Raw genomic sequence first — 27,335 nt, 5'->3', positions numbered from 1 at the left:
ATTTGGTACACGAAGGGTTAAATGTTGTTTATGTTCTATGAAGCACCGCAGAACAGAACCATTTGGTACATAAAGGGTTAAGGTTTAGTGTTAGTGTTGTTGCGTTAATGTTTCTCGTGTGTGCGTGTGTGTGTGTGTGTGTGTGTGTGTGTGTGTGTGTGTGTGTGTGTGTGTGTGTGTGTGTGTGTGTGTGTGTGTGTGTGTGTGTGTGTGTGTGTGTGTGTGTGTGCGTGTGTGCGCCCGTGCGCGCGTGCGTGCGTGTTTGTGTTTGTGTGTGTATCATTGTTGCATTGTTGTGTGTTTTCACTGTCAGTATAATTATAGTCTAGTAGTTAATCTGTTGTATTACCTCTGCCTTCATTTAAAACTGACTGACTCCCTTATACCACCTACACTCAGTAGTTCTCACACGTTCAAGGTCTTTCCAAAACTAGCAGATGTACATGCTTTTCCGGTTTTAATGGGATGACATTGCACCATTAATACCCGTTCACAACAGCACAACAGGGGCGCTGGATGTCATTTATTCCAAGGGGGGCTGGGCTCACATTTTTCCCCATGATTTTTTTCACCTTTTTCAACAAATATTGTATTCCCCAAAGTTAAATACATCATTGTTTTAATATATATAGAAAATTATATATATTTGTTTAATAATAATAAAAAATAATAATAATAATATTTTTTCCCCCCAGTTTTTTTTCTTTCTCTTCCCCACCACCAGGGGTGCTGCAGCACCCTCAGCACCCCACTTCCAGCGTCCCTGCAGCACAAGGTGCTTTCAACCCACATTGAATGGAATGCACAATTAAAAAAAACTTCACATTTGTTAGATTTTCAAATAGCCTGATGTATTTGGGTTGAAGTGGGTTAAACTGTTTTTGATGCTATGTCAGCAGATTTTGCTGCGCCCCCCCCCCCCCCCCCCCCCCCCCACTTTGAGAACCTGGCGTAGAAGATGGGTATTGTTCAAAGTAAAAAAAAAACATGTGGTTTTAATACAATACAAAACACACACGCACACATCGAGAGATAGATAGATAGATAGACTGTATTTTAAGGTCATGACATGAAATCATGTATCAATGAATTCACTTACGTTTCAAATATGCTTCCTACACCTTTTAAAGAATATTTTAAGACCAACTCACAAGTTCATATATAATCATAATACTAGACAATCCGATAATCTCCATCCTCCCTTCAGCCGTACCACACATAGCCAGTTCTCCATTAAAGTCAGAGGTTCTTTACTCTGGAATACACACATACTTATTGCCAACTCCTCATCTTCACTCAGTAACTTTAAACATAGACTGAGGGCCGGCCTGATGAATCAAGCCTCTCCATCTACCATTTAACATCACACACACACACACACACACACACACACACACACACACACACACACACACACACACACACACACACACACACACAGAACTGCACGCAAGGTATTTGTGTTTGTCATGTCTTACGTTTGATTATTATGTTTAACTACTTGTTTATTATGTTTAGGTGAGAACCTTTATAAGCCCTTTATGGGTTTCCTTTTCTCACCTGCACTTATTTCTGTGTTGTTTTAATGATGTTACCTTTGTTCTGTTTTTATTGTGCGAATAAATAAATCAAAAATCAAAATCACTCATTCATTTGAGTCATTCCTTCATTTACTCACTCATTCATTTATTTATTATAGTATTATTCTTTCATTGTCTCCGGCCAGGCCAAAGGCATGGTGGAGAGTATGTTTTCACTTTGTCCGTCCGTGTGTCCGTCCGTCTGTGAACACCATTGGTCAAGCTTCACCTGACAACACAATATGTAATATAAATAGGTAAGACAGAATTAATCAGGAACAGTACCTTCTAGTGTGATACTATCAACGTCCTGATCTGGCGGAGACCTGTGCTCCGAGGAGCACATTTTCTAGTTTTAAATGTGCTCTATAAATAAATACATAAATAAATACTCACTCATTGATTCATTTTGGGGGGTGGCCATAGCTGAATGGGTAGAGAAGCCCCCCGGAAAAAAAAAAAACAGAAGGCCACAGGTTTGATTCCGGGCCCCGGCAATGTGTTGAGGTGTCTTGAGCAAGACATTTAACCCCTAACTGCCCCCCCCCCCCCCCCCCCCTGTGCTCAAGTCTGACCACTTGGGTCAGCCGCTACAACTTAAACAAAGTTCTGTTTAGTGGTTTGTCTAACAAATACTGTCAGTCAATATTTGGCCCTATCATATCTCACTCTATTTATGGCAACAATCGGAAAAAGTTGTAAAAGTAGAAAAATGGCATACACACTGTGGTGGAAAAAGTACTCAGATATTTTACTTAAGTAAAAGTAGCAATACCACAGTGTAGAAATACTCTGTAACAAGTAAAAGGGCTGGGCTCAAAATGTTACTGGAGTAAAAGTACAAAAGTATTGGCACCAAAATGTACTTAAAAGTACCAAAAAATTAAAGAACTTAAATGTTTGAAAATAGCAGATCTACAAGCTCACAACGCGTTGCGATGCGACGCGTTGTGAGCTTGTAGATCGGCTATTTTCAAATAGCCTTTGCATAAAATAGAGCTAAAGTGGTTCATGTGTGTTTCATATTATAATGATTTATATCTGCAAAGTAACTAGTAACTAAAGTTTTCAAATAATTGTAGTGGAGTAAAAGTACAACATTTGCCTCTGAGACGTGGAGTAGAAGTAAAAGTATTGCAAGTGGGAAATACTCCAGTAAAGTAAAAAATCCTCAAAAGTGTACTTAAGTGCAGTACTTAAGTAAATGTACTTAGTTACTTTACAACACTGCATACACATACATACACCAATGTTTAAACATGTCATTGTGCTTAGAAGACAAACCATTGGTCTTTCCATCTTTGTCCAGCTGTGGCATCCATACATTCTCTGATATATTTAATAATGAGGGTTTAAGATCATTTGAAGATCTCAGGAAAAAGTATGGTTTACCAACATCTTATGTTGTCTTCTATTTACAGTTAAGGGCAGTCATTCAAGCACACACGGTTCTGTGGAAAAATGCTCTATGTCCACCCACACCTTAATCATATTACTAATATTCCTAAATGTGAGGGCTGTATCCTGTTTGTATAAGAAGTTAAGATAATCCACTTGTCCGGCGCACAGGGTGTGTCAAAGGTCTGAAATGTTGACTTAAATAATTGCCAGCAGTCGGTTAATTAAGAGTTAGGGAAAATGTGTCTCTCTCACAGTGGTGGAAAAAAGTACTCAAATATTTTACTTAAGTAAAAGTATCAATACTGCAATGTAGAAGCACTCTGTTACAAGTAAAAGTCCGGAGTAAAAGTACAAAAGTATCGGTATCAAAATGTACTTAAGGTACCAAAAGTAAAAGTACTAAAATGGCCTAGGTATAAAATAAGCTTGTAGCTTGTAGATCTGCTATTTTCAAATAGCCTAGGTATAAAATAAGGCTAAAGTGGTTAATGTATGTTTTGTAATGTAATAATTATGTCTGCAAAGTAACTAGGAACTAAAGTTTTCAAATAATTGTAGTGGAGTAAAAGTACAGAATTTGATGTAGTGGAGTAGAAGTAAAAGTATAGACAGTTGGAAATACTCCGGTTCACAGTTTCATAGGTAGGCTACTATCTGAGGTCATGGGAACTTGTAATCCCCTCTTGCCTAATATTTTAACGTTGAACGATGATTCAGCGATAACCTCAAAGAAGACTCTTGCTCTTGGGTCTGACAGCTGCAAAACAGCTGTTGGTATTAAAATGGAAACCTCCTCATAAAGTCGAAGTTTCACAATAGATCCACACACAGCTATTGGACACGATTTCTTTGGAACCCTCTATAGCTCGAGCCTTGAACCAATGGGGCAAAATAAAACATGCTTGACATCTTATCCAAAGCACTCGAGAAACTTTATCATGTATACATGTATTGTAGCTCCGTTTTCTTCCCGTTTTTGTTTCGTTTTTTTCTGTTGTATTACTATTGTTATTATTGTATCACATTGTTTCCCTGTCTATGCGTCACATCGCGACACAATGTGAGCTTGCAGATCTGCTATTTCACTACTTTTGGAAGACACACAAAAACAAAAACAAAACATAATGTGAAACATGGAGATACAAGGTTTCTGCCTGACAGCAACGGCTTTATACTTCATTGTATATATATTTTTTCAAAAAAGTGTACAGAAATTGTTTTTATGTGGACACGCCTCCAGTTCATTAAGTATACCTGGTTCTCACCTTAGCACCTCCTCCACCACCTTAGCACCACCCACCTGTCCTAGTCCCTCCTCCTCCTCATGCCCACACCTGTTGTGTTATGATAATGAGGGGGAGGGTATATTTTTGCTATGTCACTAAAGCGCTGTTTCTCTATTGGCACGTTTGACTGTCAAGGTTTCAGCCTCCAGGTAGAAACTCAAAATAGTCAGAGAAGACATTAATGAAGTTCTATCAACCTCATAGACACATGAAAAACAGAAAAAGTGCAAAACCATGGCACCACGTCTTTAAGTACAATTGTGAGGGACTTTTACTTTACTGGAGTATTTCCAATTGTCTACACTTTTACTTCTACCCCACTACATCTCAGAGGCAAATATTGTACTTTTACTCCACTACAATTATTTGAAAACGTTAGTTACTAGTTACTTTACACATTATTACATTATCAAACATACATTAACAACTTTAGCCCTATTTCATACCTATGCTATTTGAAAATAGCATAGGTATATGCGACGCGTTGTGAGCTTGTAGATCTGCTATTTTCAAACATTTTAGTACTTTTACTTTTGGCACTTTAAGTACATTTTGATACCAATACTTTTGTACTTTCACTTGAGTACATTTTTAATTCCGGACTTTAACTTGTAACAGAGTACTTCTAAATTGCAGTATTGATATTTTTACTTAAGTAAAACATTTGAGTACTTTTTCCGCCACTGCTTTTGATCCAGTATCTTTCTTTTCTTTTTTTAATTGTACAGGTATTAAAAAGGCATAACATTCCTTATTAATTATGCACATTAAGCAACCCCCCTCCCATAATTTGGGGACGTGTCCTGAACCACAGTTCGAGAACCACCGTTAGAGCAGTGTCACATTGTGGAAATAGCTGATCTTATAATAACCAAAAGGGAGGTTTGAAAATTCTTCCTGAACGGTAGACAGAGTTCACAGTGAGGTAGTGTAGTTGAGTAGTGTGTTGGCCGTGGAATGCACACACACACACGCACACACAGACGCGCGCGCACACACACACACACACACACACACACACACACACACACACACACACACACACACACACACACACACACATACACACACACACACACACACACACACACACACACACACACACACACACACACACACACACTAGTGGACTGTGTTAGCTGGCCGTACAGGCAACACAACACAAGATGTCACCTAGCAACATACATACACACATGCACGCACACACGCACCTACACACACGCACACGCACACACACACGCACACGCACACGCACACGCACACACACACACACACACACACACACACACACACACACACACACACACACACCATGCAAGCACTGAGTTATGTTTGGAAGAAGCACCAGAACTCTTCAAACAAACACAAATATAAACAGTTTCAGAAATTACATTCATTGAGATGCAAAATCAACAAGAATCACAGCATTGTAAATTGATTTTCCAATAATTCATTCATATTCAAGTGTACGCTTTGCTTTATTTAAACATACACATTGCATTATAACTCACCAAAGAATCCCTCCCTCCCCCCACCCAATGAACCTTTATTTAAAAAAAAAGTCCTGGTATAAAAAGCTTGAGAGCCCCCCTGGCATAACTTATAGAATGAAGTTGAAAAAAATGAAGCAGATCCTACTTCAGAGTGTAGGTCTTTCTATGCTCTGGTAACGTGAGACGTATGTCCCTGTATGCGTGTCTGCCTTTTCACACCGTCCACACCCACTGCTTGGATTTCATTGCTTTCTCATAGTAGTTGCTGTCGGGCAGAAAACCCTCCATCTCCATATTTACCCCCAAAAATGAATGCCCTAGTTTTGTCATAGTACCGTGTCACACAAACATAGCAAAAATAGCAGCTATTTGTGTGTGTGTGTGTGTGTGTGTGTGTGTGTGTGTGTGTGTGTGTGTGTGTGTGTGTGTGCGTGCGTGCGTGCGTGCGTGCGTGCGTGCGTGCGTGCGTGCGTGCGTGCGTGTGTGTGTGTGTTTTAATATATCACTGTCGGGTGGAAACATCATGTACACGTGTTAATACTGGTTAGAATAGCTTGTAGATCTGCTATTTTCACTACTTTTGTGTGACACTTCCGTATGAAGTAGGGCATTAATCTACGCAAAAACATAAAACGTGGAAATATGGAGGTTTCTGCCCGACGACACCAATATTTAACCAATGAAAAGTATTAACAAGAGCATGCGACTAAATAATAACTACAATGGATCCATTATAAAACAGGTTCCTTTTTTTTTATATATTACTTTTCAGGAAAAGTAATGGTTTTGGACGTACAAGGTTTTCACGCGACAGCGACAATATAATGTGTGTGTGTGTGTGTGTGTGTTACCGTGAAACACAATGAGTTGTTGAACACGAGAACATATTTGCTCCGACGCCAGATATCAGCAGATCAAGTCATGGTGATTCTGTCACCAGGAAAAATGTGACAATGAGCGCGTGGTTCAACTGGCGTGACTGGACACATATGCAGCGGCAGTAATAACACACACAAATGGCTACAAGCGGTGGCTCTCAAACTTTTTTCGTGCCAAGGAGCCCCCAAATTTATATGCATGTGGCCGAGGACCCCCACCTGAAAAATGTGTTGTGCCAGGGACCCCCAGAAGCAAAGATTTGTGTTAAAAATGTTCGCTCTTAAAAAAAAGAAACAGGATTTAAGTATTTTCACACATTTTCAAGAAAATAGCAGATCTACAAGCTCATAGTGCTGCACTCTATTGATTAGTCACCCCATGGAGACATGAATTCATGGATTTTTTTTTGTTGCATTCCTAAGCCAATAATTTGATGACCAGCGGACCGGTAGGCAGCGGTTCCGGAAGGAGACTCTTTGTGTCTCCTACCGGAACCGCTGCCAGTTCCGTGAATTAAAATATCCATGAATTCAAGTCTCCATGGGGTGACTAATCAACAGGAAAAAAAGTCATTTTGGGGTGAACTATCCCTTTAACTTGTAGATTGGCTATATTCGGCACATGGATCTGGTGTAGAGGGGGAAAAAGAGCAAGATAATGTGTAAACAAAATAACAATGATAAATTTACACAACACGCTGTCAAACAAGTCTATGAAGCCATCTAGGAAATCTATGAAAAAGTTGAATATGCAACACAAGTGTGTACAATTATAGTAGGGGGTCCCTGCTTCATCTCTCACTCAGCTAAGGGGTCCTTGGCCTGAAAAAAACAGAGAACAAGACCCCTACAGTCAAATCCTCACTTAACTTAAACATCTCTGAGAGTGTGCAAATGGAGGCCCTTACGGGTCCATTTGGACATTGATATATTGTAGATCGGACCCCACTTTGACGACCACTGGTCTAGAAACCTCCAAAATCCAGCATCAGATCCAAACATCTACTTTGGTTCTGGTTCACGGGTCTTCACTTCAACAGGGGGTCCTGGACCCCCAGGGGAATAGCCAAATCGCAATGGTAACTTTTTTTATTCTGAGGGGAACATTATTCAGCCCGAAAATAGCCGATCTGCAAGCTCACAAACGCCTCGCAGCCGTTTTCCGGCAAGGTTTGGTGTGTATGGGCGGAAAAAAGAGCAGACGTACAGAGGCAAATGTCAAGTTTACAGAGTATTGGGGCGCCCGCTGGCCTAGCGGTCCAGGTGCATACCATATTGTAGGCTCTACTGCGACAGACAGCGTGTCGCGAGTTCGAATCCCGCTCCCGATGACCTTTGCAGCGGGGAGAGAGAGATGGGACGCGACACGTCCCATCTCTCTCTCCCCGTTTCCTGTCATGCTCTACTATATACACTAATCAGGCATAAAATAATAATTTAAGTGTACGAAGTATTGAGGGTTTAAGTGGTTCAATGTCTGAAAATGCACATGAACATATATTCAACGTATTTAATAGAAAAGATGTATATTGCGTAACATTACTGATGATAGTGCTGTCAAACAAGTCTACGAAGCCATCTATGAAAAGGTTTAATCTGCAACGCATTTGTATACAATATGTAATGGGAATCCCTGCTTTATCTCTCTCTCTCTCTCTCAGCTATGGGGTCCTTGGCCTGAAAAAACATTGAAGACCCCCGTTTGTTGGACCCCAAAAAAAAGAACACGCACAAGCACAGTAAATAAATGTGACAGAATCCAACTGGATGCAGAGAGGGAGTTTCCTGCTGTGAAAAAGCCTTTTTGACTGAGATCCAGAGACCCCACACACACACACACACACACACACACACACACACACACAGAGTGAGAGAGAGAGAGAGAGAGAGGACACGTGGAGGATTCGACACATTGTAAATGTGTAAACAGAATCAGGGGATTTTCTCGCAGACAGACCACATGAATGCTGGTCTTCAACATCGACACAATGGCGTCGTTTGTGTCGCAGCAACGCGTTATTTCCTACATTCTGCTCGTGTTAAAGGAGCACTGCACCCGTTTTCAACCTTATCTTCGCGTAATTGGTCCTCACGCACGCTCATTATGAGATGGCACCATTTCTGTTTACTCACTCTTGTGTCTCAGAGTTTACTCACTCTGTTCTGAAAGCCGTCATATCATCTGTAGGCAGATCTGGTCATATCAACCTTTTATTCTATTTGTATTTTTTATATTGTATTAACCGAAGAGCATAAAAACAGAACACATCGCTCTTACATTGATGCCTCACTATGGACAAAATAAAAAGGTTACAATCTATAAGGTAGAGCAGTGGTTCTCAACCTGTGGGTTGGGACCCCCACATGATTTTTTTTTTTTGGGGGGGGGGGGGCCCGGATGACAGTTTTTTTTTTTTTTTTAAGTAAACATTTTTGAAAATAGCCAATCTACAAGCTCACAACGCTTCGCAAGGTGAGGCGTTGTGAGCTTGTAGATCGGCTATTTTCACAATATTTATCTGTGGAACCGAAAATGTAATGCCCCAACTCCCACATTCCAAGTGCTTGACAGGGTAGGGGGGTTCCCAGTTAAAATATATTATTTTTTTTGGGGGGGGGGTCGCGGCCTGCAAAAGGTTGAGAACCACTTTGGTAGAGTATATGCTAATACAATATAACCCTAACCCAATAGGGGTGGTTGCATTTTGTCTCCCTGCTCTTCTATTGAGACATTTAGGTCGTGTCAAAAGGTCATGTCTCACCTAGACACAGGATCTGACACGGATTTTGACCTGATGGTCAAGATTGAACTCATCCCCCGAGACAAGCAGGCAGGCTCTTTAGAGGCTATGCACGTGACAGCATCGTACCCGTAAGTTATGCGGGAACGCCTACTGAGTGGCAAAAAAAAACTACTTTCTACAGAAAAGTCCTACCTGAATGATATTCAGATAGGAATTTTTACTTTACTGGAGTATTTCCAATTTTCAATACTTTTACTCCACTGCATCTCACAGGGAAATATTGTACTTTTACTCAACTACAATTATTTGAAGACTTTAGTTACTAGTTACTTTGTAGATTTTCATTATCATTACAAAACATATATTAACCACTTCAGCCCTATATACATTTCGGCCATTTGACAATAGCCTATCTACAAGCTCACAATGCGCGACGCATTGTGAGCTTGTAGATCTGCTATTTTCTGAGGATTTGTATACATTTGAAAACTTGAAATGGGACATTCTGCATAATGACTACTTTCTACTTTTGCTTTTACTTTAACTCAAGTAAATTTTGAATTCCGGACTTTTACTTGTAACAGAGTATTTCTATATTGCAGTATTGATACTTTTACTTAAGAAATGTGAGCACGTTTTCCACCACTGGCTGTGCGGAAAGCTTGAACTATCCTCTTACTATCTGCAACGTTTTTGTTTCATAAAAATGCACCGTAGACATGTTACGAGCTACTTTCTGTCAATAAATTCCATGGAGGTGATTATTTTTGTAAGTGTCAAGAGTTTGGAAGCGCTCGTTTTCAATAACGCAACGTCCCGCTGCCTCCTGCATTATGTGACATTTAGAAACCAGTGCTACGCAGGACCGTTGAGTGATTTCCTACGAGCGCTTCCAAACTCCAAAATGCTCCATGCTGCTCAATGTTTTGCCACTCAGTCTAGATGAGGGGGGCGTGTGTCCCGGTAGAACAGTGACGGGTGTGCGTACTCTCCATTAGCTCAAATGGTAAAAATGTCAGCACTTGCGCAGGAAAAAGGGTTCAATTGCGGGGTTGAAGAGGAAAGTTGACATAGTACTGCTTTAATGCAAGACCATAGAAACAGAACACATTGCTCTTACATTCATAATAATAATAATAATAGTCCACAGCCCACCAATCAGACATAGTGAGCAGACAGAAATGGTGCCGTTGTATAATGAGCATTAGTGAGGACCAATTATATGAAGATAGGTTGAAAATAGATGAAGTGGTTGAAAATAGATGAAGTGGTCCTTTAAGTAAATCTTTTGACTATCTCGTACTTTACTTGAGTATAATTTTTTTAAGTATGACTTTCAATCCACAGCATTTAAGAGACAAATATTGACTCCAATATATTTCTAGGAAGGGAAACAGTACAATATGAATTAACCACTTAAGCCCAATTTCAAATGTACTGAAAATAGCAGATCTACAGTGCTGGAGAGACATGGAGACCCCTGTTACTGAACAAACACTACAGCAATTATTACTATCACAATATAGAGCCATTTAAACACAAATAATCCAACACTTACTACACCTTTAAACTTGTCTAAAAGTTAAACAGAGGAGAGAAAAACTTGATACCGTTGACTCTCCTCGTTTCGAGCCAAATATCGTTTTATTTGTCTTTTTTCCTCCAAATATCTCTGGCCCTTGTCCGTAATTGGATTGTCAAGCAATGTTGAACTTTAACTCTTATATTAAACCACTGGTTCTCAATGCGGGGTCCGGGGCCCACCAAGGAACAGGCTCTATGCACAGCAGCCATATTGGAAAGAAATTGGGCTTCCATACTTCCTTCACAGGTGTTACCAATGATACCAATTAATGCTCTGTTCCATTTAGTGTGGCACAGTGGTTCCCAAACATTTTAATTTCAAGGACCCCCATAACTCACTACAAATGGAACCGAATGCACAATATCAGCACCCTGACTGTCTGACCAGAATGTAACACAACCTTAATTAGTAGCATTGGTAACACTTGTGACGGAAGTAAGGAAGAGGCCCAATTTCTTTCCAATTTGGCTGCTGTGCATAGAGGCTATTCCATGTGTACACTCGGAGTTAAATTAATCCAACCCATTAAGACCTGGAACGCATCTGTGTCACTTTAGATTTCTTTGGCTATTCAAAAATAGCAGATCTACAAGCTCATAGCGCAGCACCGAGTGCCGCCCTATGAGCTTGTAGATCTGCTATTTTTGAAAAAATCTTGGGAAAAAATGTTTTATTTTTTTCCAAAAACTGTTAGGATTTTGATTTTTTTTTAAAGAATCGCCTCAGGTCTTAAAGGGTTAAGACAGGGAAAGCGTCATTTTTAGATTTCTTTGGCTATTCAAAAATAGCAGATACCGTATACAAGCTTGAGCCAAACCAAAACGTTATAAAAAAAATACAACCATTATACAAATTATACAACACAACCACACAGAATACACACACACAGCGCCCTCACAGATCTACACAACCACACAGAATACACACACAGCGCCCTCACAGATCTAGACTTTAATTCTATTGATCTCTGGTCATTCTTCATCCATGGCCTTGTTGAGTATTGCTGCTATTTTTGCTATGATGCTTTTCAGCTCAATTCTAAAATGACACAGATGCTTTCCCGGTCTTAATGGATTAACACTGAGCATTTTACAGCGTAGATTAGGGTCCCAGAGATAGAGAAAAAAAGAAGGGTTCCATTTGTACACTCTCAGGTTCACAGATCCGTAAGGGTCCATTTTAGACCCCTGGTGGGGCCCGGACCAGACGTAGAGAAACAGAGTACTAAATGTTTATACGGTTGTCTCTCCTTGGTTCCTGCTGCAAAGTCATTTATAAAAACCGTCTTCAAGATTGGAGGGTCTTAAAAAAAAATCTTTCAAAAAAAAGGTAAAAATATCACAACATTTTAAGTTAAATAAACCGAGGAGAGAAAACGTTTTATACGGTGGTTTCTCCTTGGTTGGCGCTGCCGCCCAGTCGTTGATAAAACCTCCTCCACGATTGGACGGTTTTGCCCGACCACACCCAGAACCCCGACGTGATCCCGACGATCATGGTCATCAGGTACTTGATGATGAAGACGGTGAACTCGGGCTGCATCGGGGCGAAGTTGTGCGCGGGGCAGGGCACGGCGAAGCGCTTGCACGTGCGCATGTGCCACGTGCGCTCCCACTGCTCGCGGAACGCCTGCTCGTAGAAGTAGCAGGCGATGACGACGGTGGCGGGGACGGTGTAGAGGACGCTGAAGACTCCGATCCGCACCATGAGCTTCTCCAGGTTCTCCGTCTTGGTGCCGTCGTGCTTCATGACGGTCCGGATCCGGAAGAGCGACACGAAGCCGGCGAGGAGGAAGGACGTCCCGATGAACAGGTAGACGAACAGCGGGACCAGGACGAAGCCGCGCAGCGAGGCCACGTCGTGGATCCCCACGAAACACACGCCGGTCAGCAGGTCACCGTCCACCTGGAGGGAGGAGGGCAAAGAGACGAATTAGAAACTAAAACTTAAACCCTCTGGACTTGGTGAAAGGGACCCGAGTTGCAAGAGGCTCTATTCACAGCAGCCATATTGTGAAGACATTCACAGGTGTTACCAATGATACTAATGAAGGCTCTGTCAGGGCTGAGTCAGGGTGCTGATATTGTGCATGTTGGCTCACCAGGGACCCTCATGGGCTTCCAAATGCCCCCTTAAAGGTGTGTAACTCTGAGAGTGTACAAATGGAACCAAATGTACCCGTAAGGGTCCATTTGGTTCCATTTGTACACTCTCAGAGTTATGGGGGTCGTGGAAACCACTGTGCTACACTAAATGGAACAGAGCCTTCCTTAGTATCATTGGTAACACCTGTGAAGGAAGTGATAATATGGCTGCTGTGCATAGAGCCTAGTGTACTTGGAACGTTTTTTTCGGTCCACACCAAATCTCTTTGCCAAAAACCGCTGATCTACAAGTACGTTGCAAGCTTGTAGATAGTCTGTTTTTAGCCAGCATATATAAGCAGAATTAGGGTTGGGTTGGAGTGGTCAATTATTTTTTACCCCCTTTATGCTAATTGATTCCTCCCCACACACACATTTCTGTACTACAAGATTTCAATTCAATTACATAGACAAGGGCCTACCTTTCCCATGGATATAGTGTTAAGAGCAGCAGCCGCAGTAGAAGCCTATTAGTAAGTTTTAACATGAACCAACCTGTCCCATAGTCAGTATGGTAATAGTTTTAACAGTAGTAGTAGTTAGTGTTAAGATTCACCAACCTGTCCCATAGTCAGTATGGTAATAGTTTTAACAGTAGTAGTAGTTAGTGTTAAGATTCACCAACCTGTCCCATAGTCAGTATGGTAATAGTTTTAACAGTAGTAGTAGTAGTTAGTGTTAACATTCACCAACCTGTCCCATAGCCAGTATGGTAATAGTTTTAACAGTAGTAGTAGTAGTAGTAGTTAGTGTTAAGATTCACCAACCTGTCCCATAGCCAGTATGGTAATAGTTTTAACAGCAGGTACAGCCCAGGCAGTCAGGTGGAAGTACTGACTGTTTGACTCGATGGCCTCATGACCCCATTTCATGCCAGCTGAGAGGAACCACGTTAATGACAAGATCACCCACCTGGAAATATAACAATGAATTAATCAATGAATTAAACAATCCCAGCTGAGAGGAACCCTGTTAATGACAAGATCAACCACCTAGAAATACAACTAACTAATGAATGAATGTCAGAAACAAGATCACGCAACTAGAAATGCAACAGTTAAGTTGAAGGTCCTCAAACATTTTCATGTCAACTGTCAAGGACCCAAAATTGTATGTGGGGACCCCATCTGAAAATATTTTGGCCAGGGACCGCCATACAATATTTGTGTTGTTAAAATTAATTCTGATTTTACCACGTTTTCTTGAAAATAGGCAACCCACCAGAAAATTATGTTCTGTTCATTAAGCCATTAAGACCGGGAACGCATCCGTGTCATTTTTAGATTTATTTAGCAGTTCAAAAATAGCAGATCTTCAAGCTCATGAGCTTGTAGATATGCAATTATTTTGAAAAAGAAATCGTGGAAATTTGTGCAAATCTTTTGAATATATATTTTTTAAAGCGAACATTTTTAACTCAAATCTTTGCTTCAGGGGAATTCTACAAAATAATGCCTTTAAATCCTTACGTTAAAAATAAAATAAAAACATATATTGCTATAATATTAGTGGTTCTCAAACTTTTTTCATGTCAAGGACCCCCAAAATGATATGTATTTGGCTATGTACGGTATGTGTATATATATATGTGTGTGTGTGTGTGTGTGTGTGTGTGTGTGTGTGTGTGTGTGATTATTATTTATTTTTTCTTCAAAGATTTGCACACATTTTCATGATTAAAAAAAATAATAACAGATATACAAGCTCATAGGTGCCACACTATGAGCTTGTATATCTGCCATTTTTGAATAGCCAAAGAAATCTAAAAATGACACAGATGCATTCCCGGATTGAGTGGGTTAAAGAGCTGGAGAGACGGGTAAACCCCAGTTACTGAACACACTCTGTAGAGATGATTACTATCACAATTACTCAAGTAAAATCGTGACTTACCAGATGGAGCTGGCCATGCCGAAGAAGTACAGTATCATGAACAGGATGGTACATCCCTCTTTCTTGGTGCCCTGGGCCACGGTTCGATACCCGTCCTCCTTGAACTTGTCGATGCACACCACCTGTATGGGACAATTGTATAGACCAAATCACCACGGCATCACCACAACCAATTATATGTTTCCGGCCTGCAGTGTTGGAGCAGTATAATTCATTAAGTGATTGACTATTAGAAATATAGTATTTAGTTCCAAATATCCACAGGTTGACAAACTAGACATACAGTGGTTAATGTTCTGGACACTTTATTTTGTATTGTACACATTTCCATAGACCCTGATCTCATGGATTAAAGCAAAATAAAATCTCAAGACTGAAACGGTTTTGTCAGACCAAGTCCTAATATGCGATTTGTGAAACACTGTGAAAAGGAGCCGCACACACACACAATTAGAACAATATGCAGAATTATGATGTTTTGGTAGCCAAAGGTAGACTATGCCAATGGCATAGTCTCAGTCTTCTATGGCAGTATAACATAGAAGACATGCTGAAGTCTATGAGATCCAAGTTTCTAGCTTATCGACCTTCTATTTTTGATTCTATTGGGCGACACTGATCAAGTAGGGGCGTTAATTAATTTCCAATAAGAAAAAAAAACAAAAGTTAGAATATGGATAAGAGGTTTCTGCCCAACGACACGCGACGACATGCATTTTCATCAATAGGCTCTATTCACAGCAGCCATATTATGAAGACATTCACAGGTGTTACCAATGATACTAATGAAGGCTCTGTTCCATTTAGTGTAGCACAGTGGTTTCCACGACCGCCATAACTCTGAGTGTACAAATGGAACCAAATGGCGTACACTCTCAGAGTTACACACCTGTAAGGGGCCATTTGGAAGCCCATGAGGGTCCCTGGACCCACAACTGTAGACCCACTGGTGTTTCCAGTGGGCCAACATGCACAATATCAGCACCCTGACTCTGTTTGACCAGAATGGAACAGAGCCTTCATTAGTATCATTGGTAACACCTGTGAATGTCTTCATAATACGGCTGCTGTGAATAGAGCCAATTAAAAAAAGCAAAACATCGACCAATCGCATACCTTGTCTTCCAGGAAGAAGCCGGCGGCGTAGGCCACGGCCACCATGAAGTAGCACCCGGACAGGAAGATGATGGGCCGCTCCGGGTAGCGGAAGCGCCGCATGTCCACCAGGTAGGTGAGCACGGTGAAGGCCGTGCTGGCGCAGCACAGCATGGCCCAGGTGCCCACCCACAGCCTGCCGAAGCGCACCTCCTCGTCCGTGAAGTACATGACGCCGTTGGGTTTGGAGGGCTCGCACGGAGCGCCGCAGTCCTTGGCGCCCAGGAACTAGGTGGTGTAACACAGGGGGGAAGAGCCAGCCATCAGAGAGGGGTTTCATTGTCACGGCACACGTTTAATCCATTAAGACCTGAGGCCGATTCTACAGAATGTCTTCTAAATCCTAGCAGGTTTCTGAAAAACGTGTGACGTCAGTGGTGCTCAAACTTTTTCATGTCAAGGATCCCCCCCCCCAAAAAATGATATGTATTTGGCAGCGGACCCCCATCTCAAAATATGTTGTTCCAAGGACCCCCCAGAAGCCAAGATTTGAGTTACACATAGAAATATCAGCATTATATGATAGTATATACAGTAAAGCGACATCCTGCGCTATAAAGAAACAAGTACAGTCACCACCACTGTGTCATTACAGTATCACAATGGCATCACAGATTAACTGATACATCATTGGTGGGAAACCACCAAAACGTACTTTACAAGAAATGGAAAAAAAAAAGAACGAACCTACTTTCCAATGTAGTTATTATTTACTCACAAGCGCTTGTAAATACTTTTCAATGGTTAAATATTCATAAAAACCCACAGATACCCCACTTTCACAATTTGCAAAAACTAATAGCAAAACTAGCAGATCTACAAGCTGACAACATCACGCGATGTCAGCTTGTAGATCTGCAATTTTTTTGCTTGTGTCGACAAAGTTCGATACTTTTGTATGACACTGTAATAACCGTAACAATGTTTATATATAGAACAAACAGTCCAGTACCTTGTACCCCAGATAGGAGGGCAGCTCCAGCTGCAAGGGGCAGGTGAAGTGGGGGGACGTGTGCTGGTGGGGAGGGTGCTGGTTGGGGGGACGGCCCCCGTGGGACGGGTGCAGGGTGACGGGTTCGGGCAGGTGGCGACCGCCTATAGGGATGCAAATGTTCAATTCAAGCAACTGACAATGAAGACACTTTTTTTCGCACCATTTGGTGGTGTGGACTTGAGTGCGCACGCACACGCACACACACACACACACACACACACACACACACACACACACACCAATGGAAATTCCACATCTGTGGGATGCCCTCCCAGAACACCTGAGAGCAAAAAACCTACCCTTTAAAAAAAAAGCATCTTCTTCATTATTCTTGGGCCTTTTTTTTCCTCCATGCCCTGATTTGACCTACTTTTTTTTATTTAGCCTAGTAGGGTCCCATGTAATTGTTTGGTTGCCTTTGCTGTTTTATGCCTAGTTTTTAAACCCTGTAGCACTTTGAGGTTTGCAAAAATGTAAAGTGCGTTATAAATCAAATGTATTATTATCCTTTTGATATCCTTTTGATAATGGTGACAATGTATGTATTTTAGATTATGTTTATTATCAATAAAGAGGTCAAAGTCAAAGTGATGGTCGGTTCACCTTATCGAGATAATTGATTGATTGATTGATCATTAAAATAAAACTCTGAAAATGCACGCGGCCCACCCACCTGACTGCCGTGTTAAGTGGTCAGATGGTTGGGCCGCCAACGCTTTTCAAGTGGGCCCTGATGCGGAAAAGGTTGGGAAGCAACGAGTTTAATCTATGCTCTGTTGATGAATTGAATACATGGGACCACAATGCAAACAAGTCCCCTTTTAGCCTAAATGTCTTACCGTACCTCTGTGCCGTATGTTTTTTTTTTTTTTTGACTAATCAATCAATCAAAATGTAGTAATTATTGGCAATGAATTGATTGATAGTCGATTCGATAGATCATCGACATCCTACCGGGTGCGGGGGTGGGGTTCCTGGCGTTCTCGGAGCTGTTCAGACCCACGCAGATTTCCGGTCCGCCGTGAACCGGGAAGTTTGAGCAGCGCAGCCGTTCTGGCCACTGGAAGCCGAACTTATTCATGAGTGCCTCGCAGCCCTGCATGGGAGGTGGAGGGGCAACAGTTCAAATCAAACTAATACATTGTAATCAATTACATAGCACTGATAATCAATCATTTAATGGACCCTTCGCTAAAGCCCACCCCAAAAGCGATTGTCCAATGCCAGCTTAGCAACCGTTGTTAGCCTGGCATAGGTCTGGCAAGCTTTCGTCACCTCACTCACCTGCCATAGCTGTCAATGTGATTTCGCCCGCACACACACAATCATTTGCAACATAATGGCAAGAATAGGAATACCACGATAACGCAATGGTGACTATGAACCACGCACCCAAACCCGTTGGAGGCTGCTTTTCCCAGGCTGAAATCTGCACTTAAACTGCAAGGCTGAATGGCTGTGTTGTTGAACACATACACAGCTTAACGACAGGAAAGTTACACGACACGACTCACTCGCCCAGGTGGTGTCAATAATAGGCTACTAATCACCGTAATCGTAACAAAATTCAGAATCACAGCGCAGCCTGTTTCGATTTCCGCACGTTAAAGTATATTAATTCATTTGTTCGTCTATTTATTAACTGCTACTGAAATTTTAATCCGATCAATGGCCATTTTCTCATAATGTATCAGAGTGCAATACACCTACAAACCGATAGGGTCGCTCAGTTGAAAGCGCATGGAGAAACTGGCCACCGATCAGATTAAAATGCTTTTTATTGAACAATACGGATGATACGGGTAATTCTGAGAGCCCATACATAAATGTAACATCCGTGGCCATGGGATAAGCACTTTATATGAAATATGAACGTTTATGTAGATGTACGGGCCATAAATGGAGAAAGTGCAAACACCAGGTTGAAGTTCATCCATGACGGTCGTGACAGTGACCGTCGTGTATCCATGGCTATTACTCCCTCTAACATTTCCCATGTTTTTAGTTTATTGAAATAATGTCATGCATATTTGTCCAGTGCATAGCCTACTTCAGGCCTTGTTGACTAGATTTAGAAGAGATTTTGAAGCTCTTGCTCCTGAAATGATCGATTATTTTTAAGGGGAAAAGCCATCATTTAACATGCAAGTCAATGGGTGAGAAGCAAAGTTTGCCAGGCGCTGCCAGGCCTGGGTGTGACTAACTTCGCACCACCAGTCACAAGCGAAGGGTCCATTGTCAAACATAATTGATGCCTATATTGGGCAAGTCATTGGCAAAAATCTTTTTTATCAAAATAAAACATTTTTAAAGTATCAGATCGATCTACATGCTCACAGATTATGTAAAAATATCAGACCTACCAAAAATACAGAAAGTACACAAAAAATTACACATCAACGAGGCAAATGTATTGGCAATGGGCGTTTGGATGAGTCCAATTGTCGGTTGTTTTTATTGGTAGATTTTTTGGCCGATATTTGTCATTTTATTTTGTAAAATAAATGTATCCTAATGGTCTGCCTCCTCAAGAATTCAACTCGTCAAATATAGCCAAATGAAATGTAAAGCGCAAGACAAAGCGTGCACGAAATGTTAATCAATTTGGGCCATTCTAATAATGATTATACGGCACTTTCTTGTTGCCGGTTGAGTCTAGGCTAAGAAAAAGTCCCCTCCTCAGTGGGTAGGCTACTGAATGGAGCGGAGGAGAGCAGAGGAAGGAGGGAATGGCTTTTGTTTTCCTAGTTGTCGGTGTATCAGCTACTGTATACGTTTGATGTTAGCTGTAGGCTATATATATTTATGTTCAAAGACGAGCCGTAAAAACGAAAATGAAACTACAGCTCTAGTGTCTGCAAATGCTCGCTGCGCATTTGCAAGCTTGATGACGCAGGAATGCATGTCCCCCGGTCTCACAAGATCCAGCACTTGATTCTTAACGTTTGCTGTAAAGTCTGGATATTAAAACTTGAGTCAGTTATGTTTATGTCACCAGTCGATCATTGCAAATTGAAATGTGAGTTTGCTCGTTGCCCGAAGTTGCGAGTCCATTTGGTTACAGGGGAGGGCGGCCCAGGTGGGTGTTTATCCCGTAGCGGCACACTTTATTTAGGCTTATTATTTAGGCTACTTCACTTCATCTCCTAGCGTGTGATCTTAACTTCAAAAGTTAGTCCTCAAAAGAATATTGTATAGAAGTGATATGTTTTACAATTGTTGCGCAGTCACGTAACTTTAGTAACCCGATACTGCACGTGTAACAGCCGAATGTTTACTTTGTCGCAAGACAGGGTTGTGCGCCAAAAATAGCACTTTGGCTATTCAAAAATAGCAGATATACAAGCTGAAGCTTGTAGATCTGCTATTTTTGAAAAATCGTGAAAATGTGCGCAAATCTTTGAATATATATATATTCTTTTAAAGCAAACATGAACTCAAATCTTTGCTTCTGGGGGGTCCCTGGAACAAAATATTTTGAGATGGGGGTCCGCGGCCAAATACATATCATGTTGGGGATCCTTGACATGAAAAAGTTTGAGAACCACTGATATAGAAACATACATTTTTCAGAAAACCGTTTTTGCAGAATCGGAACCTCAGGCCTCAATGGGTTAAAAGGGTTCATCAATTGATATACAAAATGATTAAAAAGCGTGGTTCTCGATTATTCAATTCATCAAAAAAAGATAATCAATAAGAAACTATTGGATATTGACGGTCGTACCTGACGTGCGCGCTCGCACAGCGAGCGGCAGGGCGGGATGGCGGCGTCCAGAACCGTGCAGACCGGTGCGTACATGGAGCACAAGAAAAACTTCAGGTCCGCCGAACACTGCACCTAATGAGCACGGAAAGTAACTATTAGTATATTTACTCAATTACTGCACTTATGGGCATGCCACAATTATTTCATAATCACAATTATTATGTTGAAACAATATTCATACATTTGCAAATATTTGAAAAGATGTGTGGAAATAGCTGATCTACAGGCTCAAAACGCGCATCTCATTCTCCATAGTTCACCTTTTTACATAATGTATGTAATCAGTGGTGGAAGAAGTACTCAGATATTTGACTTGAGAAAAAGTAGCAATACCACAATATAAAAATAGTGAAAGGCCTGTGCGGTCAATCAAAATGTTACTTGAGTAAAAGTACAAAAGTAGTGGCATCAAAATATACTTACGGTACCAAAAGTAAAAGTACTAAAATGTTTGAAAATAGCCACAAGCTCACACGTTGTGATAATTGTAGTGGAGTAAAAGTACAATATTTGCCTAAGATGTAGTGCAGATAGAAGAGTATAAATAAAAGTATTGAACATTAAAAATACTCCAGTACGGTAAAAATACCTCAAAGTTGTACTAAAGTACAGTACTTGAGTAAATGTACTTAATTACTTTACACCACTGAAAGTAATGACCTACTTCGTCATACATGAGTGTCACATGAAAGTAGTGAAAATAGCAGATCTACAAGGTTTATTTAATAAAATGATTAGCTGCATGTCAGAGCCGAGAGCTGTACTGCTTTCACATGACTTACAAACAGTAGTAGACAGTAACTAAGTACATTTACTCAAGTACTGTACTTGAGTTAACTTTTCAGGTACTTTAACTTCACTTGAGTATGTCCATTTTGCCTTCTCCAATGCTTTATACTTCTACTCCAGTACATTTCAGATGTCAATATTGTACCTTTTTTTTAACTCCACTAAAACCAATTTGAAAGCTTTAGTACAGGGGTGATACAACTTTGATGATGGAGAAGGCCACTCACTCCAGAGGGCCACATTGCATATGCTGTAGGGCCATGTCACACAAAGGTAGCAAACGCGTTTTGAGCTTATAGATCGGCTATTTTTGCTATTTATGAATTGGAATCCTGATTTTGTTTGTGCTATTTTTTAATTGGATTCCTGAAAAGTAACATTTTCATTTAACTTCAAATGCATTCAGTTATACTTGTGTTAACTTTATGAACTTAAATACAAATACATTGGACATAAAAAAGACAAAAGAATGTTAATACTAGTCATTAAGCTGCTAATATACACTGAAGTAATTCAAGCGGGTCATGTTTGCATGTTTGGAATTGTAACAGCTGAAATCAATAATATATCAGTATTCGATATTAACCTGCGGGCCGCATTAAGTGAAGGTGGGGGCCGCATGTGGCCCCCGGGCCGCCAGTTGCCCATGTATGCTTTAGTTACTAGTTACTTTGTAGATTTGATTATTACTACAAGACATATAGTAACCAATTAAGCCCTGTTGTATACTTCCTCCATCTAAAATAGCCAATGTACTAGCTTGTAGAGCAGCTATTTTCTAAATATTCTGAAGGAAGAGGAGAACTTTAAGTATATTTTGATGCCCACGCCTTGGTACTTAATTTTGAATACATAACAGGCATTGTACTCGGACTGCAGCTTAACGCTGCACTATGTAACTTTCCTCTTCTACCCCGGATTTGAACCCGGTTTCCAGTGCAATAGCTCCGACGGAACCTCTCCCTCCGCTGTATAGCTCCGAGATGAGGTTCCTCGTTTCCCTCTGCCGCTTGAGCAGGACATTGTCGCACATTTTCCACTTTACATGTTTCTTACCCCTTTCTGCACATCGTATCCAAAAAGTAAAGCCTCGGTCCTCATCCGGTTACATGTTTTTAAGACATTGCGCCCATAGATATATATAAACACTAGATGACTCACCCGCGCTGCTGGCCAATGGAGTACGACGCTGCCACATGGCGGCCATCTTGGGACGGTCATTCATAACATTATGTCTATTGTGCGTACTTTGAAATTACCATAGCGTGCTCAGTTTTCATCCGATTTTCAAACGGTTTGGTGTTTTGTAAACACCAAAGATGTAGTTATGATACCGCATACTTAATTTTATTTAAAAAAAAAACATGATTATAATTATGAGTATGCGGTATCATAACTACATCTTTGGTGTTTACAAAACACCAAACCGTTTGAAAATCGGATGAAAATTGAGCACGCTATGGTAATTTCAAAGTACATGCACCATAGACATAATGTTATGAATGACCGTCCCAAGATGGCCACGGTTGAGCTGCGCTTGCGACGCCCCCTTGAGCCATCTAGCCTTATATATCTATGATTGCGCCCGTAGAGATAACATTACTGATTCCCCTACTGGTCAAATGTTGAATTGCATCTTCTAATGCAAAATATTATGGAACCGGATGAAGACCGAGGCAAATTAAATACTTTCTTCAACTCGTTAGATAGCTTTTATGGTGCGCTAGAACTTAAAACATCTGAGAGAATGGCGGAAAAGCTTTACTTTTTGGATACGATGTGCAGAAAGGGGTAAGAAACATGTGAAGTGGAAAATGTGCGACAATGTCCTGCTCAAACGGCAGAGGGAAACGAGGAACCTCATCTCGGAGCTATACAGTGGAGGGAGAGGTTCCGTAGGGGCTACCAGTGCAAGTGCTGAATCTTTTTTTACCATTGATCTAATAGAGCCTGCCTGCTTGCTCAGGGGATAACTGGAAATCTTGCCTGTGTCTAGGTGAGACATGATCTTTGACACAATCTAAACGTTTCAATGGAATAGCAGTGAGACTAAACACAACCACCTCCAATTGGATAAGTCAGGGGACTTCCAACAGGGGGTCCGTGACCCCTAGGGGCCGGGGTCCTCAAGAGTTACTACAGGGGGGCCGCCAAAGCTTTGTGTGCTAGGAACTGTTTGTGCTGTTTGTTTTAACATTAATCACTTGAACCCTAGTATCCCTATTCTGAGGCGAACATTAGCCGAAATTAGCTGATCTACAAGCTCACAACGCCTCGCAGCTTGTAGATTGGCTATTTTCGGCAAAGAGGTTTGGTGTAGAGGGAAAAAGGAGCAAACCAATACACAGCCAAAAGGTCAAGTTTACTAAGTGTTGAGGGTTTAAGTGGTTAAATGTCTGAAATAAGCTAAGCACATTGTAGCCATGGTTCACATGACGCTTGTATACAAGTATGACAGTTATGTTTCAGGGCTAAGCACATTGATTTACACAACACTGCTAATAGTAAATGAAGATATCTATGAAATCTATGAAAAGGTTTAACCTGCAACACAATTTAATATGCGGTGGGGGGTCCCTGCTTTATCTCTCTCTCGGCTAGGGGTCCTTGGCCTGAAAAGACCCCAGGTATAAGTTTAAATGATTCAACATTTTTTCATTCAAAATAGTTTTTTAGGTAGCCTACATTAACACTTTTGTACTTTTACTTAAGTGAAAGTTTCACTTGCAACACATTAAATTTCTACTTTTACTTTACTTTTTGACTAAGTAAGACATTTCATCAATTAGGGTCTTATACCATCTTATTACGGAAGGTAACAGAGTACATTTACTGTACGTACCTAAGTAAAATGTTTAGGTACTTTTACTTTATTGGAATATTTCCAATACTTTTACTCTCTACACTTATTTGAAAACTACAATCTACAAGCTCACGAGTCACAACGCGTTGCATGGTGAGCTTGTAGAGCTGCTATTTTCGAAAAGTACAAAAATGTGAGTACTTCTTCCATCACTGGGTCTTACCCTTGACCAGTGGGTAGAACTGGTGCACTTTTCTAAATTTCACTTGTAACACAATATGTCTACTTTTAACTAAGTAAGACATTGCATCAATGACTTCCTTTTTATTTACCTTGACCAGTGGGTAGAACTGGTGGACCTCCTGGTTGGAGTGACCCAACAGGTTGGGTAGGATAGGATGGTCTAAAATTTCACTTGTAACACAATATTTCTACTTTTAACTAAGTAAGACATTGCTTTTTTAAGACTTCTTTTTACCTTGACCAGTGGGTAGAACTGGTGGACCTCCAGGCCGGCGTCCTCCTGGTTGGAGTGCCCCAGCAGGTTGGGTAGGATGGTCTGGTTGTACTGGAGGTCAGCACACAGGGGGATGGAGATGGGCTGACAGAAGCCATGCTCAGAGCCCCACACGCCCCCATGCACCCCACCCTGTTCACCCCCATGTTCACCTCCATGTTCACACCAACAACCCCCCAGAATACACCCCAAAAACACCCAAACCCCCCAAAACAAGAAGGGTTTCATATTTGTCATGTTTTTTTTTTTAAAGGGTTTTTGTTGTTATGTTCTATTATCTGTTTTATGTGTGATGAATGAAGGAGGAAGCCAAACCTGTACACAAGATGCAACAATAAAGTACAACCTTGAACCTTCTTCTTTGGTAATTATTCTGGTTCTATTTATCTGAAATGTCGCGGGGTTTTTTTCGTTTTGTTTTGTGTGTAACAAGTCCTGGAATTTATGTTGTGTTTTTTTTATATTTATATAAGTCGAAACGTGTTGTGCTGTGGCTGAGTTGTTATATCTGTGGGTTATTTGATTTTCAAATCAAGTCGAATCAAAGCCAGCTGTGCAAACCAGCTGTCGTCGTAGTTAAAAGAGGAGGGGGAGAAAAATACTTTAGCGGCTTTTTGTCCTTGAAGAAGTTATTACTTGTTACTTGAAGAGTTATTACATGTCAGGACAAGAAGTGGGCCAAGCCTTAATGATGTCGACCCCTGGGCCGCTTCAAATATTACAAATATATCGAAACTCGACCCCCAAACCCGGCAGAACGAAGCCAGAAGACTGGGACCTGGGAGGACTGTGAAGTCATGGTTGAGGGGGGAGGAAAGAAAAACTCTTCAAAGTTTTTTTTTCTTCTAAAGCAACTTCGAACGAAGCTGGTTCTTCAGCCCAACAGAAGCTTCTGGGAAAAAAAGTGGGGTTTTTTTGACGTGGTTTTGGTAGAATCTTCCTTTTCTTTTGTTTTACTCCTCATAAAAAGAGAGACCTTCTTTCGGCGTGGAGGATCCTCATGGTTCTTTGTAGTTCTTCTCTCCCAGCCAGCACGCTCCGTGCGCGCGTCCAACACACACTCACTCACTGGAACTCCCAACTACACGCTCCCTCCCAAAAAAAAGTGGTTTAAATCCTTCTTCGTTGTAAAAACACGGTTATGTAAAAGTCCACGGGTCTAACTTCTAGACTCTCTCACGCATGGTGTGCGTGAGAACAGAACACACACACACGGTCTGTAACAGAATGAAGAAAGTAGCTCCTCTGGGACCTTAAGTTTTTCTAGCCCCCTCCCCCCGGTGGTATACGGATATTGGTGACCTATCGAATTGTGTGACTCTAGGTGCAGAGGTTCTCAACCTGTGGGGTCGGGACCCCCAGGGGGGTCCTCACGTGATTTTTTTTTTGTGACAGTGTAGTGACAATTTAAGGACTTTTAAGAATTGTTTTTTTTTATTAAAAACTAAAACAAATAAAGAAAGGAAAAATACTATTACTGCATCCAAAGTTTTGATGCAGTAATAGCCTTTTTCCTTTTGATTCAAAAGTAATCATCAAGCAATCAAATTCTGTAATCTGCAATATATTCTGCAATCAAAAACTGCTCAAACATTGGCCAAATTGTCAAATAATATAAGAAAGAGGCAACTTTTTTCAAAATTGCCGATCTACAAACGCACAATGTGAGCTTGTAGATCTATTTTCACAATATTTATCTGTGGAACCGAGTCAAACTATATTGAATGCCTCAACTCCTACATTCCAAGTGTTTGGTTCAAATATGATCATTTTGGGGGGTCACGGCCTGAAGAGGTTGAGGACCACTGCTCTAGGCGGGGAGCGATTCCGAGATTTGAATGACAAAATCACAATTGGATTATTTTAACAATGAATCCAAATACTTTTTAGTTGAGACTTGTTGAGAGCACAGTTTTTGGCTTCTCTCCCGCTTGTGTTATTTCATTTTTTCCTTCAAACATTTTCATTTAGGACGCCTACCTATTAATATGTGGGCTATTTGGCCGCGGACCCTTGTGTGAAAAGATTTAGTGTCAGGGAGGGACCCCCATAAGAGAAGATTTGTCAACATGAGTCAACATTTTTCAAACTGCTCAAACGTCGCAGTACGTGTGTGCAGAGTAAAGTATCAATATGTGTTCATCCTGCTGGGTGTCTAACGCAAATAGCAATCAATAATCAATTCACACTGGTCTATAAACACTGACCTCAGTGTCTACACAGCCAATCAGAGACTATTATTAGATTGAAGGCAGAGGAGAGAGTGAAGGAGACAATGGAGAGAAGGAGAGAGTTCAGTTCAGT

At 41.0% G+C, this 27,335-nt stretch overlaps 1 protein-coding gene and 1 long non-coding RNA gene across 2 annotated transcripts in view; both read right to left on the bottom strand.

Moving 5' to 3' along the window:
* Nucleotides 1-27,335, bottom strand: part of LOC311065093 — a 442,153-nt gene that overhangs the window by 247,949 nt on the left and 166,869 nt on the right. The gene's annotated exons all lie outside the window — the stretch shown is intronic.
* LOC311065087 (frizzled-7-like) lies at nt 11,609-26,280 on the bottom strand. Its single transcript, XM_084085298.1, has 8 exons — nt 24,993-26,280; nt 20,881-20,994; nt 18,108-18,249; nt 17,112-17,254; nt 16,121-16,387; nt 15,005-15,126; nt 13,879-14,023; nt 11,609-12,872 (listed from the first exon to the last, which is right to left on the bottom strand). Exons 1-8 carry the CDS (start codon nt 25,266-25,268, stop codon nt 12,348-12,350), a joined length of 1,734 nt encoding a protein of 577 aa, XP_083941424.1. The 5' UTR covers nt 25,269-26,280; the 3' UTR covers nt 11,609-12,347.

This window comes from Gymnoscopelus microlampas (genome assembly GCF_963454915.1).
Source record: "Gymnoscopelus microlampas genome assembly, chromosome: 17".
NCBI classification, from domain to species: domain Eukaryota; kingdom Metazoa; phylum Chordata; class Actinopteri; order Myctophiformes; family Myctophidae; genus Gymnoscopelus; species Gymnoscopelus microlampas.
This window is presented reverse-complemented; position numbering and strand designations above follow the sequence as displayed.

Excerpts from the sequence above, each read along its gene's own strand:
- LOC311065087 (XM_084085298.1), bottom strand. The coding sequence starts at position 25,268 with ATGACAAATATGAAACCCTTCTTGTTTTGGGGGGTTTGGGTGTTTTTG. Across the intron at positions 17,255-18,107 it reads GAACCCCACCCCCGCACCCG|GCGGTCGCCACCTGCCCGAA; the intron begins GTAGGATGTCGA and ends GCATCCCTATAG. Across the intron at positions 14,024-15,004 it reads GGCATGGCCAGCTCCATCTG|GTGGGTGATCTTGTCATTAA; the intron begins GTAAGTCACGAT and ends TTATATTTCCAG.